At 37.7% G+C, this 15,565-nt stretch overlaps 1 protein-coding gene across 18 annotated transcripts in view; it reads left to right on the top strand.

Moving 5' to 3' along the window:
- Positions 1-15,565, top strand: part of LOC143405204 (volume-regulated anion channel subunit LRRC8B-like) — a 176,894-nt gene that overhangs the window by 44,561 nt on the left and 116,768 nt on the right. For 12 of the 18 annotated variants that reach the window (XM_076863583.1, XM_076863585.1, XM_076863579.1 and 9 more), the window contains 2 exons: positions 4,096-4,197; positions 6,929-9,093. In XM_076863583.1, the coding sequence (XP_076719698.1) occupies positions 6,955-9,093 (2,139 nt within the window). In that variant the 5' untranslated portion in view covers positions 4,096-4,197; positions 6,929-6,954. The remainder of the gene's footprint in view (positions 1-4,095; positions 4,198-6,928; positions 9,094-15,565) is intronic. The other 6 variants (XM_076863590.1, XM_076863592.1, XM_076863591.1 and 3 more) reach the window with 1 other exon arrangement.

The raw sequence follows: 15,565 nt of genomic DNA on the forward strand, positions 1-15,565 counted from the left end.
CAGGAGCTGAAGCTGGACAGTTAGAAAATGGCCCCTTCATTTATTTAAAGAGGGTACAACAAAGGCAGGGATAAGGCTTCATGGGTGGAGTCTTGCTTCTTGATGTCTTCCAGCAACAGGTTGATTGGCATCTTGGCAGGTTACACCCATCTCTGAGAGGCTGTGTGGCTGCAGCAGGACACCCCATGTTCTGTGCTGTGTGGGACCTGGGGCAGAGCTTGAATAGGATCACATGTGTTTGGGTGGTCCTGGCCAAAGGAAATTTCCACTGGAAGTTCCCAGACACCAGATTCTCCTATTCACTAGGCTATGATACTGATGTAGTTCATGCACAGCCCATGGATGGCTCTCCACAAGAAAGAGCAAAGGGTCCAGGATCCCATTATCCCTTGAAGCTCATTCCCCCCACCCACTCACCTGACTGACTTTCTCTAGGTGTGCTTTTTTTTTCCCATAGTTATAGATGGAGACTTGTTTATTTTTTTAATATGGTGCTGAGGATCAAACACAGTACCTCACACATGCTCAGCAATCACTCTACCATTGAGCCCTAGGAGCCACTTTTTAAAGGTTCTACCACCTCCCAAGGTGGGGGATCTAACTTCTGACACAGGGCCTTTGGAAGATTTTTAAGATCCAAAATATAGCAGTGACTATTTCATTCTTTGCTTTCTTTTCAAGCATATTATAAAATTTACACATATTATTTCTTTACCCCATATTGAAACAGATTTTCAGACATTTTAGTCCCTCCTCCTTCAGTCTGTCCTGCCAGTGACCCATTGTTCTACTCCTCACATACCCGAGTCTCGTGTAGCTCTAACTATAGCGTGGAGAGAATGGAGCATTGTAGACATCTAGTGTAATTGCCAAGAAGATTTAAAAGATATGCATTTTTTCCCCAGATAATTTATTGCCAATCTATTTTACAAGTTTTCTCCTCCTGAGGAAAATTTTTGCCTCACCTAGACCACTTGGATTGTTCTGTGGGGATAGGGCTTGTGATTAGGTTTCTTTTAAAAGTGCCCCCAGACAGTTCCAATGTGAAGCCAAAGTTTTGAAAACTGCTCTCTCAAAACTGTGATTCTCAAAAGGTGATCCCTGGACCAGTAGCATCCAATTTAGAATTTGTTAGAACTACCTTATGAACCAGAAACTCTGAAGGTAGGATCCTATTATCACTTTATGTGTTTTGTTTGCCAGACAGGGTCTTGCTAAGTTGCCAAGGCTGGCCTTGGACTTGCTATCCTCCGGCCTCAGCCTCCTGAGTAGCTGAGATCATTGGCACCATGGCAAGCTCACTTTTTGTTTTAATAAGCTCTCGGCAATTTTTATGGACATTAATATTAAAGAAACATTCTACCAGATAAATCTCTCTCTTAGTTTCTTTCTAGGTCTCCAAACTATGACCAAGTTTGGAAAGGATGTTTGTTATCTGAAAGTCTATGTACTGACAAGATCTGAAGGAACTGGTAAGGGACATAAGGGAACAGATATATCAAGTATCCTTGCTACTAGTGACCACATAAATACAGGCAAAATGCTAAATGCTGGGCTTCAGATTTCTGAAGTGTAGTTAAATGGGTTATTTTAGTATAAAGAAGAGGGGCAAATAATTCAGAGGTACAGATACATTATTTTCTAAGGAGATAAATAAAAAGAGGCAAATTTAAATTATAGTTAAATATAGGTTAGTACTGATTGACAGTACATTTTGACAGAATGTAAGGTATTTTTAAATCAAGTTTCAGTGAGAGTAGTGTAGAGAACCCCAGCTTTCTGAGATCAAAGGACAGATCTTTGAAAAAGCATGTCGTTCTCAGCATACAATGACTCTAAATACCATCTGATCTTCATTTGTTTATTTTTTCACTGGTTATTTTGGAAATGCTTTCAAAGTAAAATAAGGTCTACTGGGAAATAAAGATGCCTAAGTTGAGTGGTGTTGTTCCAATCTTAGAGACTTTAGGATGAGATTGTCAGATGAATTCATGTGTTTTGAAAAGCTTTTATGATTTTTTTAATGAGATTTAAAAGCTAAAGAAATGCGATTAAGACCATAAAATCTGGTACTCTTAACATAATTTCTTTGAACTAATTTAGTGCATTTGTGTATTAGATATAGGGATTTCATTTGGATTGAATCCTCATTCTTTGCCAAAATATGGTTTGGAAAATGTTTAGGGCACATGCAAACTGTATTAAAAGGTATAATGGCTCTAATTCCAATTAAGTACTTCAGTTACAAAAATTAGCAGCATTTGATAGGCAAGAATGCTTGAAAGTTTTCATGTATCCTTTAATCAAGTTGCTATGTATTTAAATATTAGGTCTTAGATAATTCAGTAAAAATATTTAGTAGAAAAATATTTATGCTAAGAGAATAGGTTACATGGTATGTATCCATAAAACTGAGACCTTGCAGTAAACTATATTTGCATCCTTGTTTTTCAAGATGATGATAGAACTCAGTTACAATGTGGATGTTGGGGGAAAGAGCTCTATAACTTTTTCTCCAGCTTTTGAGAAACAGACCTCAACACAGCTCATTGGATTTACTGAGATATTACATTGTGATATGGCATTGACAAGGCTCAGGGTTGGAGTTCCTAAGTTCCAATTGAAGTTGTTTCTTGATGGTTTTGTTGCTTTGAGCAAGGTATTTTCCACTAACAATAAATTCTTATTTGCTCTTATTGACAAGGAACTCATCAAAGGAAATCTGAATTAGGTGATTATAGGAAAAGTACATAATTTTTAAAAAGGCAAACAGGAAAGTCCTTTCCAAATCATTTTCAGATGGAATGAATATAGCAAATATGTTCAGGAGTGGTTCAATGGTAGATTGATAGTAGTTTCTTATTATGATAATTTAAAATTGTTACTCTTAGTTGGAGGTTGATCTCTCTCTTTCATAAACATATACTGCCTTTAAAGTAGGAAATGTATTTGTAATATTAAAGGAAAACTTGTGTAAGGAGCATCATGATGAGGGAGTAGCATTCTGGAAATTATAGATGTAGTGCTGTGGAAGAATATGTAAAGTGTGTCACAATCAGAGTGTGCATATGTGTGTGCTGGCTATTGAGCCCTAAGGCTCATGCATACTGAGCACACATTCTACCTCTGAACTCCATGTTAGTGCTCCATAAGTCTTTATCCTGCTGTCTGCTTCTAAATGCTGTTATGTTGTAAATTTATTCTCCAGTAGTGCTGAGTTAGTGCACAGATAGGTTGTCTGATATTCTAATAGAGCTTTCTAACCCAATACAATTTGGGGCAAATACTCTTTGTTAGAATTCAAATACATAATATTTTATTTTACAATATCTATATAGTATCTTAAGGGAAAATAAAACCCTTCCCAGCAACTTTTTTGAGTTTCCACAGACACTAAAAATATATTTTTTCAGACTCAATTTTTTTTAATATAGCATTTCAGAGTTTTCCTGCAGTTCAACTGTCACAAGTGATTGTAGTATATGCAGAGAATGGCTTTTGTTAACCTACCAAATTAAAAAAAAAAAAAGCTATGTACATACTAATATATGTAATGACAAATTCAGGGAATTTCAGCCATATTTCTGAGTTATGTATGAGAAAGTCTTCTTGCTTTGTGACTTTTTCTAATGAAACTGGTAGACTAAATTTTTGGAGCATATATATTTGGATAGAAGTGTGGTTTTAAATTAGAGTGCAGAAATTACATGGTTTAACAAGCCATCTGAGAAATGCAAATAAGACCAACTGTGTATGAGGCTTAGTGAGAGAAATTAACATACGCAAACTATTTGGGAATAGCTAAGTGTTACAGATACAGAATTTTAAAACATGTTGGACCTAAATTTCTGTAGAAACTACTCTGTTAATTGAAAAGGGAGTTCAGGGTATGAACATGGTCTGATGGGTATGGGTGGGGACTGGTATATACAGCTTTGCCAGGTTGTGCCTCTGAGTTGAAAGTAAACTAACCTATGATGATCTATTGGCCATATCATGTCTCCTGATGGAGAGGGTCTGGAAAGACAGTTTCTGCAATGTTTTTGTTCATTTGAATGAACATATGTCTTTCAAGATACTTATGCTTTCTCATAGAATGAAGACAAACTCAGAGATGGTGTGTCTAAGAAACTTCAAAAGGTGTAGACCCCCTGATTGAAGCATAGCTGATTTATTTGATTCATTTTTTCCATTTTAGTAAGTATAAATACTTAATTATTTTGGTCAGTGTTGGCTAGTATTCCTTGTTGAGTAAATCTCTGTTGTCTGCCAAATACCTTTATCATTGTTTGAACTATTTGTTTCATTCTTCCACAGTTTCAGTTGCATAAAAGAATTTAATTCTCAGGGTCCTTGGAGGACAAATATGTCACCATAAACTCAGAGCTGGAAAAGCCCTTAGAGATTATCTGGTTCACTCTCTTTATATATTACAAGAAATTCCTTTACAGCATCCCTGAGGGATGGTCATTTTATTCATCTAGCCCCAGCTAATGACAGGGAGCTAAACTGTTTCCACCAACAAATTGAAACAACTCTCTAAATCTTCTACCCACCTAGTTTGCATCTGAAACAAATCCATTAATTCTTTTACTCATGAGGTAATTGCACAAAAATGTAAAGATAAGTTCTCATCTTTCCCTAGTCATCCTTTATCTCTGCTGAATGTCACTGATTCCCTGTATCCCTCTGCCGAGAATGGTTTTAGATGGCAGCTCCTGATGATTTTGTTGCCCTTTCTGTCTTCAGCCCGTAACTGAGCATTAAGTTCCAGGTGTGATTTCACCAGACAGGCACAAAAGACCTGTCACCCTTTTATCTGGGTTCACAAATTAATGTGGCCAAAGGCTATAAGTCACTGTTTTAGCATAATAGCTATTATACAATTAGCTGAAATTATGCACACAAGACAGTTAAAATTCATAGATATTCTTAACATGTTCTTTCATCCAGCAATATTTCTACTATTCTACCCACCCATCATGCTTATGATATTTTGGGGTCTAAGTCCACAACTACATATTTATCTCATGTAATCCTCTTGTTTTTGGTTTTTGTCTTGTCTTGACATGCAATTATGGTTAACCACGGTGGGGGCAATGCAGAATGGGAGGAATTGAGAGTCAGACCCACTAACCTAGAGTAAGGGAGGGAAGCCCTGGAGAAGTTATATAATCAAGCCACAGGGCTTAGGAGGAAGTGGTATACATATATTCGATAAATGCCCAGAAAGAATATAGGCAGAAAGTGGCACTGCAGTTCAGAAATTAAAATCAGGGATCATGGGATTTCTAGCAAAAGGTAGTAGAGCATGAAGGAATAGGGCTCAGAGTCAGATGGTCAGGAATATGTTCAGACCTGCAAAAGAGAAGATGCTTATTAACAGCATGCCTTTGTGATGGGATTCTAAGGTTCAAGGCAGGAACTGGTCTCCCATGAGACCAAGAAAGGTTTCTTTTGAGGGTGCTACAGGTAAAAGGTTATCTAACAAGAAACTCAGGCCCCGGAAAGAAACATCAGACTCAGGAAAGCCAAGAGCAGGGCTGGGGATGTGGCTCAAGCGGTAGCGTGCTCACCTGCCATGCGCGGGGCGCTGGGTTCGATCCTCAACACCACATAAAAATAAATAAAGATGTTGTGTCCACCAAAAATTGAAAAATAAATATTTAAAAAAAAGAAAGCCAAGAGCAGCCCCTGAGCACAATTAGAGCTGGACTCTCCAGCAAACAGCAACAGTGCTACCATGGTCTCTTTTTTTCTTTTTCTTATCAGACACTTCATAAGCTCCATATGTTTCCTTTTATCTTATTCTGCACCAACTTATAGGTGGTCTGGATTTCACTAATTAGTAATTGTTTAAACAATTTATACAAATGTGGCTAAACAGAAATTCTCAGGAGAACTGTCTGAATCCTTCCCAAGGTACAGATATAAAATGTGTCTTGTTTTTCTAAAGGCAAAAATAATAATAGAGTGTGCCTTAATCACTTATCTGTTAGCACTGTGCCATTACGACATTAAACATGCCACATTATCAAGCCGAGGAAGTTGAATCTGTTCTGACTATAAAGTAGAAAATGTATTGAATCCCAAGGATTGAGTATTCTAACAGGGTTTTTCTTCCCTGTTCCTTTTTCAATCATTATTCTTATTTCCCAACTTTAAATACTCAGTTTTCCTTTCTTTCTTTTAGGGAGACGGGGTGGGGTGGGGACAGTGCTGAGTATCAAACCCAGGGCTTCACACATGCTGGTCAAGTGCACTACCACTAGCCAAATCACCAGCCCAAATATGCTGTTTTTAAATACTCATATACTTAAATTGTAAAGCAAGAGCCGAGGAAAGGAGATGATACATTCGGTGACAGTTTGGGAAGAAATGGGTAAATTCCTGTAAGCCAAAGGGGGAAACCCTTATAAAGCCAACCTTGCACAAAAAAAGGTTCCTTTTTGTGTTTCGAACAACACTTAGGTTATAAATGATATTCCAGACATGAGGTGCCATGCAGAGAGGAGCTTACTTAGACCTTTTAGAGAACATGGAATGTTACCATTAGAAATTGGTAGCACAAGAAAATTTGTTCCACATCACTTAAAAAAAAAGAAAACAAGAAAAAAATGGCTCCTGGTTTTTAGTAACCCAACCTGGAGTTTAAACCAGGGAGGTAATTAAATAATTGCCTCAAGAACTACCCCCAAATTTCTTTACAGATCCACTCTACCTATCACCAAATGAGCCCCCATGTCAGGGACTTTACAGTGCAGGGTTGGCATGGCCGTGTTTTCAAATGAAACCAGAAGGTTCATGTGCCCCATGATCAGCCCTGAGCTAAAAATCTACTTGGGTAGGGAATGTACATACAGGCATTAGAATGAAATGTACATGTGAGTACTTGTTTCAGTAGTGTTTCTTTTCTTTTCCTCACCAGTTTCTGTACTCGTGCAAAGGAGAGTCATGATTACACTAACAGAGCTAAAATGCTTGGCAGACGCCCAGTCATCTTATCACATCTTAAAGCCATGGTGGGACGTCTTCTGGTATTACATCACCCTCATCATGCTGTTGGTGGCTGTGCTGGCTGGAGCTCTCCAGCTCACTCAGAGCAGGGTCCTGTGCTGTCTTCCATGCAAAGTGGAATTTGACAATCACTGCGCTGTGCCTTGGGACCTCCTGAAAGCCAGCGTGAACACATCCTATAATTCTGAGAAGCCGCTTCCGCTCCCCCTCCGAATCCAGAATGATCTCCATCGACAGCAGTACTCCTACATCGACGCAGTCTGTTACGAGAAACAGCTCCATTGGTTTGCGAAGGTTTTCCCCTACCTGGTGCTCTTGCACACACTTATCTTTGCAGCCTGCAGCAACTTTTGGCTTCACTACCCCAGCACCAGTTCCAGGCTGGAGCATTTTGTGGCCATCCTTCACAAGTGCTTCGATTCTCCATGGACCACCCGCGCCCTGTCAGAAACAGTGGCTGAACAGTCAGTGAGGCCCCTGAAGGTCTCCAAGTCCAAGACTTTGCTTTCGTCCTCAGGGTGTTCAGCTGAGGTAGACTCCAGCAAGCAGTCCCTGCCTTACCCACAGGCAGGGTTGGAGTCAGCCAGCATAGAAAGCCCAACTTCCAGTGTCCTGGACAAGAAGGAAGGGGAACAGGCAAAAGCCATCTTTGAGAAAGTGAAAAGGTTCCGTCTGCACGTGGAGCAGAAGGACATCATTTACCGGGTGTATCTGAAGCAGATAATAGTCAAAGTCATTTTGTTTGTCCTCATCATAACTTACGTTCCATATTTTTTAACCTACATTACTCTTGAAATTGACTGTTCAATCGACGTGCAGGCTTTTATAGGATATAAGCGCTACCAGTGTGTCTACTCCTTGGCAGAAATATTTAAAGTCCTGGCTTCATTTTATGTTATTTTGGTAATACTACATGGTCTCACCTCCTCCTATAGCTTATGGTGGATGCTGAGGAGTTCCCTGAAGCAATATTCCTTTGAGGCGTTAAGAGAAAAAAGCAACTACAGCGATATCCCGGACATTAAGAATGACTTTGCCTTCATCCTATATCTTGCTGACCAGTATGATCCTCTTTATTCCAAACGCTTCTCCATATTCCTGTCAGAGGTCAGTGAGAACAAACTGAAGCACATCAACCTTAACAACGAATGGACGGTTGAGAAACTGAAAAGTAAGCTTGTGAAAAACTCCCAGGACAAGATAGAGCTGCATCTCTTCATGCTCAGTGGTCTTCCTGACAATGTGTTTAAGTTAACGGAAATGGAAGTGCTCAGCCTAGAGCTTATCCCTGAGGTCAAACTGCCCTCTGCAGTCTCGCAGTTGGTCAACCTCAAGGAGCTTCATGTGTACCATTCATCTCTGGTGGTAGACCATCCTGCCCTGGCCTTTTTAGAGGAGAATTTTAAAATCCTCCACCTGAAATTTACTGAAATGGGAAAAATCCCACGCTGGGTATTTCACCTGAAGAATCTCAAGGAACTTTACCTGTCAGGCTGTGTTCTCCCAGAGCAGTTGAGTACCATGCAGCTGGAGGGCTTTCAGAACCTAAAAAACCTGAGGACCCTCTACTTGAAGAGTAGCCTGTCTCGGATCCCCCAGGTGGTCACAGACCTCCTGCCTTCGCTGCAGAAGCTGTCCCTTGACAATGAAGGAAGCAAACTGGTTGTGCTGAACAACTTGAAAAAGATGGTCAATTTGAAAAGCCTAGAACTGATCAGCTGTGACCTGGAATGCATTCCACACTCCATTTTTAGTCTGAACAATTTGCATGAGTTGGACCTAAAGGAAAATAACCTTAAAACTGTGGAAGCGATCATTAGCTTTCAGCATCTTCAGAATCTTTCCTGCTTAAAACTGTGGCACAATAACATTGCTTATATTCCTGCCCAGATCGGAGCATTATCTAACCTAGAGCAGCTCTCTTTGGATCATAATAATATTGAGAATCTGCCCTTGCAGCTTTTTCTATGCACCAAACTATATTATTTGGATGTAAGCTATAATCACCTGACCTTCATTCCAGAAGAAATCCAGTATCTGAGTAATTTGCAGTACTTTGCTGTGACCAACAACAATGTAAGTAAATACATCCTTTATTCAGCCAGTCTTTTGAGGCTCTGCTGTGCTTGCAATTTGAAACATAGAAAAAGAAAATGGACTTTATGACATAGTAAACATTCTGTGAGCTTGAGCCCCAGCCCATGTGATCTTAGACAATTTATGAAAACACTGAACATCGGTTTCTAATATAACTTTTGATTTGTCATGCAGATTATATGATAAAATATACACATTGGCCCAGTTTCTAGCACATGATAGTTGCTTGACAAATGTTAATTCTCTTTATTCTTTTTCTCCATTTTCTATAGAAGCATCATAGTTACAGTGTTTTAAACTTACTAATTGTGATAGAGCTTACTTTTTGTCTTGAGCACACAGAAAAGTTTAATTTTCAGCCTTCCAAATCTGCCATCCAAGTAACTTTTTGTTTAAAAATGCTAAGATTATGAATTATTCATAAATCCTTCTGGAGAGGCAGTTAAAAAAGACTCAAGATCTGTATGAATATCTAGAAAGACAATTCAAAATGAAAGGCCTGGCTCTATAATGCAATACTGGGGCTTCTTGGAAGCTTTTTCCAGCATCCATGTATAAAAATGAACCATAATTTGCAAGAGTACAGCCAAGTTAAGGAAAATGTAACTTCACTGAAACAAGAAAAAACAAAATAAATGAGTAGTTTCCTAGGTTAAAATGTGAAGGAGGAAGGAAAAAAAAAATCCCTGCTACTCTAAAGGGCAAGGGAGTGAGGGTAATGTCCATATGGGGGGAAGGGGAACTTAAATCAGGCCTGCCAAGAGATGAAACCGATCTTCCTCTGCTTGAAAAATGGGCACTGCTATTTTCTTCTAACCCACCCCAAAATGTATTATCTTCTAGTCTTTTTGTAATTCACATTTTCTTTTTGCTAAAAATAGCTATGAGCATGGAGTTGGCTAGTGAACATCATAATCATCAGACGTTGGTTTTGAAAACTGTAGTTGTTAGCAAAATGGGGAGATGAGAAGAAAATTCATGCTGATTTTTTAGAACTCAGAGACTTTACTTATAAGTAAAGAGTCCATTAAGATAAGTGAGAGATCTTTAAATTACAAGGCTTTGAAGCTAATTCAGGATTCAAGTCTGAACACTTGATTGGCATGGTTTCTGAACACCCATACTAGCTGTAAGAGAGCTGGGGACATGAGAATCTGGTGGTGTTGGTTTCTCCAGTGGGAAGTAAGCTCTGATTTCTGCCAAGTCTCAGGGAGTTCTTTAGACACAGAACAGTGTTGGGCAGTCCTCCAGGTGGCCCTGGTGATAGGTATTCATTGACAGGGCAAGCCAGGGTTACAGGATGTAATAGTTGTTACCACAAACAACAACAAAACAAAATTACAAAAAAACATTAAATGTTTCCTTCCTTAATCATATTTTTGCTGCAGTGTTTCTCAGTACCTTTAACATGTGAAATGCATTATGCTTCTCCAAGAGGGAGAGATGGTGTGTAACATCTGCCAAATGTGTTTGAGCAAGACACCTTTCTCCTAGTAACTTGTGGGAGGAGTGTTCTATGAAACACACCCTGAAAAGCTGGATGGGGGCTATGTAGAAAGATAAAGGTCATACACAGGGGATTGCAATAGGATGCCCAGACGTAATAAGAGATAAGAGCATATAGCGGAGTGGGTCAGAATGGGGAGTACCTGGGAGTCTGCCCGCCTAGTTCATGTTTGATTCATCTGACAGTCACTAGGGTGACACTTGAAAGTGCTAGTTAGTCTGAACTGGTTCCTTCAAAGGAGGCTTTGATTGTGTACTTGAAAAGGCTGGGAGAGGGCAACCAAGAAGCAAAACCCCATGGAAAGGCTTAACCAGTTATGATTTAGAAGTAGGAATGCAGATTTTAAAATGAGACAAAGATTCATATATTAAAAGGAACACTGTTGATCTAGTCTAGAGATTGGCCGCCTATGGCCTGAGTGTCAAATCTGCACATAACCTGTTTTTACATTGTCTAAAAAGAATAATATTTCATGACACATGAAAATTATGTGAAATTCAAATTTTAGTGCCCAGAAATAAATCCAATTCTTTTCATTATTGGGCCTATATTACAAAAAAATATATGCATAATTGTTATACTTTGAATTTTATTACTTAAAAATGCATATAATTTTTTCTTCTCTCTTGTTACATAAGTACCTACATAATGTCTTTAGGTTTTCCTCTTGGTCCACAAAGCCTAGGATATTTATTCTTCTGGTCCTTTAAAGAAAACTTTTGCCAACCCCTACTCTAGGCCACTGCCCTTATTTCGCCAACATGGCGACAGACTCAGACTGATTGACATGAGGCCTGACGCTTCCAGGATGGAGCTGGTGTTGAGCCCAGGTGTTCCAGTTCTTGTTTCCCTGAGCTTATGTCTCAAGTATATCTACCTCAAAGATGCCTTATGGGCAACAACAGTGTGTGTGTGTGGTAGTGTGAGGTGAGAGAGGAAGAGGCAGGATCCATCCCTCTCCCAGTGACAGAAGTACCAGGTTATTGTGGCATCAATAGTGTTGGAGAAACACAAGATGGGGAGAGGGATTTAACTAGATGTGCTCAATCTTAGAAACCACTGAAGTTTACACCCAGGTCTTTCAACTTCCACATTTATGCACCTTTTATGAACTCAAAACTCTAATCAGAAAGCAAATCACATAGAAATTCTCTATAGTACAGTGTGACAGTGCTTCTTGTTGTTTTGACATCACTACTTAAAACTGGAAATGTTGAGCCTTATTTCTTGAAATGATTGAGTTTATCGGTTTTGTTACTATGTGCTGGGCTGGGAGGTGAGGCTCAGTGGTAGAGCACCTGCCTAGCATGTGCAAGGCCCTGGGTTTAATTCCCAGCACCACAGAAGAATAGAAGAAAACAAGAACATGTCCTGAGGTAGTATATGGCATTGACCATAAAGTTTTTAAAAAGCCTTGATGTGTTCAAGTGCTTCCAAAGTGATTTCAAGTCCAAACTTATGTAACTAGACACCATGAAAGACAAAAATCAAAATGGGTGGAAAAAGAACAAAATGAAGGTCTAAAATGATGCTGTCGATATGCTGGCAACTAGTCAGATAGGATGAAAGAGTACTGGAAATGCAACTGATCTAAATTGAGATGTGTTCTAAATGAAAAATAGATACCAGATTTCAAAGAAAAAGAGCTGCAATACAAATACATAAATAAACAAAATACCTCATAATTTGAAAAACTAGATATTCAAAATGTTAAATGATATGTTAAAATTCACTTCACTTTATTTTTAATTTTTATGTTGCTATAGAAAATTTAATGTTATATATGAGGGTCACATTGTATTTCTACAGAGGTTAGAGGCCAAATAGAGAAAAGAGCCCTTAATGAGAAAAATCTATGAACATCCACAATAAAAGAGCATCATATAATCATTTAAAAAATGTTATCAAAAGAATAGAAAATCAGACTTCTTGAATATTAAAACATGATCTCACAAATGGAGTAATTTACTTATTCAAGAAGAAAAAGACAAGGAAATGTCTTAGAAAGTTTTTGAAGAAGTTTGGGCCCATTGCCAGGGCTATCATAACTTATAACTCACCTCCATGCAATAAACATGATAACTTAAAAACAAAAACTGTGTCTTGTCACTTTTTTTTGCTGAATAGATTAAAGCTTCCTGTTTTATACCATTCTATGGTTAGAACTATCTTACTTGTCTCTTTCCATATATATCCAGTCTATCTTTCACCACATGGACTTTCATCCTGACCAACCATGCCTGGAACTTGTTTTCCTCATTTCTTTCCTGAACACATTGTACTCATTAAAAATTCTCCATAAGTCTCTTTTCCTCAGGGAAATATTTCTGACCAACTAATCTTAATTGGGTCTCCTTTCTATACTTACTCATAACACCCTGAATTGTTCACTTACAATGCTTAGCAGAAATTGAAATTTTACATTTATTAATATCTTACTTGTAAACTACTAAAACTGAAGAACCATGGCTGTTCTTCTGCTAATCACTGTATCCTCAATACCTTCACCAGGGTTTGGCACACAGTCCAATACATATTTTCCAGTGAGTAAATACAATCATGTTTAAAAATGCCCACTCTCTTTTCAGTAATGTATGAACTTTGCTCTTTGCATCCTCACCTTTCAGCCTTATAGATAAAATAAAGAAATTCTGTTCACAAGCTCAAAACATGAACTCATGGATGAGGGCTCATGTTAATGTTATGTATCTTATCATTGCCATCATCATGAGCATCATCCTATCCTTAGCTTTTGCTTTAAAGATTCCGTAACCCTAAAACAACACCTATATCTCCAAGATAGATAAATTGCACAAAGAGCAAGGGGAGCTCAGGGGTTTCACTTAGGCTTCCTTTACAATATTAGTGATTGTACTGGATTCTAGGACTCTAGTCTAATATCAGCTATTTTCTTAATATTATTGTCAATAGAAAAATCAAAACAATAACAGGAGACTTCTGGTAACATTTTGAACTGCATCATATGAAAACTTTCTCATCATCATATAATGAGAAAAAAATTCAACGAATTATGGCAAACAAGCTTTCTAGAATTGTCAAAAAAAAAAAAAAAAAAAAAGAATTCTACCATTCTCCCTTTGGGTCCCCAAAGCTCATGTCCTTCTCACATGCAAAATACATTCATCCCATCCCAACATTCCCAAAAGTATTAACGCATCCTAGCATCAACTCTAAATCCAAAACATCATCTGAATATCATCTAAACCAGGTGGGAGGGAGTAAGATTGCAGGTGTGATTCATCCTGGGTAGAAATTCCTCTCCAACTGTGAATCTGGGAAACCAAATACATGGTTGGTCAGGCATCAGTTCTCTTCCTCTCTATTATAGCTCTTGCTAGAGACTTAACATGTAATTTTAAAGGACTCCTTCTGCTTTATTGGAGAAATCTTCTGTGGAAATCTCACCAACAAAATCAGATTCATATGGAAGGAGTCAAACTAAATTATCTTATTTCAGACATCAAATGTATATAATAAAATCCAGCAGGAATTCAAAAGTTGTGATACTGGTTGTCTCTAGCAGGGCTGTCATAGGTTGTTAACATACTCCTTTGAGGTTTTTGGCAATGGTGAATTTATGTCTAGGGTGTGGTTTTGTAATTTATATTATGTATATGCTTTAGATTTGATGCACTCCTCTGAATGTGCCATATTTCATAATTTTGAAAAACAGGAAGGGGATGTAATTTGTTAAAATCTTGCTTTGAAAGGATCAAGAGATTTTTGTTGTAACTGATTAAGTTGAGATCGAGAGACATTTCAAAATAGATTTGACTCACAAAAAGGCCCTCTCCTATAGGTTCATAAAAAAACCCCTTGTTTTTAAAAATGTGTTTTATATCTTTACACTTCAAACCTTTTGTTGTTGTTGTTATTAGTGAATGATGTAAAGGCTACTTCTGATTTGATCTTTTTCTAAGTGGCCATGTAGTTGTCTCTTCCTATTTAAAAGTCCATCTTTACCTTCCATTCTTCCTATATAGTCTTTTTATTTCACTTTCTATTCTCTTCCATTGGTGATATGTATATTCAAGAGACATTACCAACATATCAAAATCTCTGGGACACTATGAAGGTATTACTAAGAGGAAAGTTTATTGCATTGAGCTCACTCATTAACAGAATAAAAAGTCAACAAATAAATGACTTAACATCACATCTCAAAGTCCTAGAAAAAGAACAAATCAACACCAAAAGCAGTAGAAGATAAGAAATAATTAAAATCAGAGCTGAAATCAATGTTATTGAAACAAAGGAACAGCTGAAAAAATTGACCAAACCAAAAGTTGGTTCTTTGAAAAAATAAACAAAATAGATAAGCCATGCTAACAAAAAGAAAAAGAGAAAAATTCAAATTACTAAAATATGTGATGAAAAAGGAAATATCACAATGGCACATCTAAAATACAGAAGATAATTAGAAACTATTTTGAAAATTTATACTCCAATAAAATAGAAAATATCAAAGACATTGACAAATTTGCAGTGGCATATGACCTACTCAAACTGAATTAGGAGGTCATACATGATTTAAACAGATCAATTTTAAGTAATGAAATAGAAAACACCATCAAAAGCCAACCAATTAAGAAAGCCCAGGTCCAGATGGATTCTCAGCCGAGTTCCATGAGATCTTCAAAGAAAAATTAAAGCCAGTACTCCTCAAAGAATTGCATGAAATAGAAAAGGAAGGAACCCTTCCAAACTCATTCTATGAGCACCATCAGAACTTGGGCTCATTATACATTATTACTTATGATTCCTATTTACAAACTCTAAAGGATTATAAATATGTAATGCAAAAATATTGTCACATTTAAGTTGCTACCTATTATAAGTTATGAATTAGTGAGGATTAGAGAAAAGGAAAAAGCTTTTTGTTTAGTCCTTAAGCTTATGACACAATTTCCATAGTACTATTTC

Source organism: Callospermophilus lateralis, chromosome 7, assembly GCF_048772815.1.
Source record: "Callospermophilus lateralis isolate mCalLat2 chromosome 7, mCalLat2.hap1, whole genome shotgun sequence".
NCBI classification, from domain to species: domain Eukaryota; kingdom Metazoa; phylum Chordata; class Mammalia; order Rodentia; family Sciuridae; genus Callospermophilus; species Callospermophilus lateralis.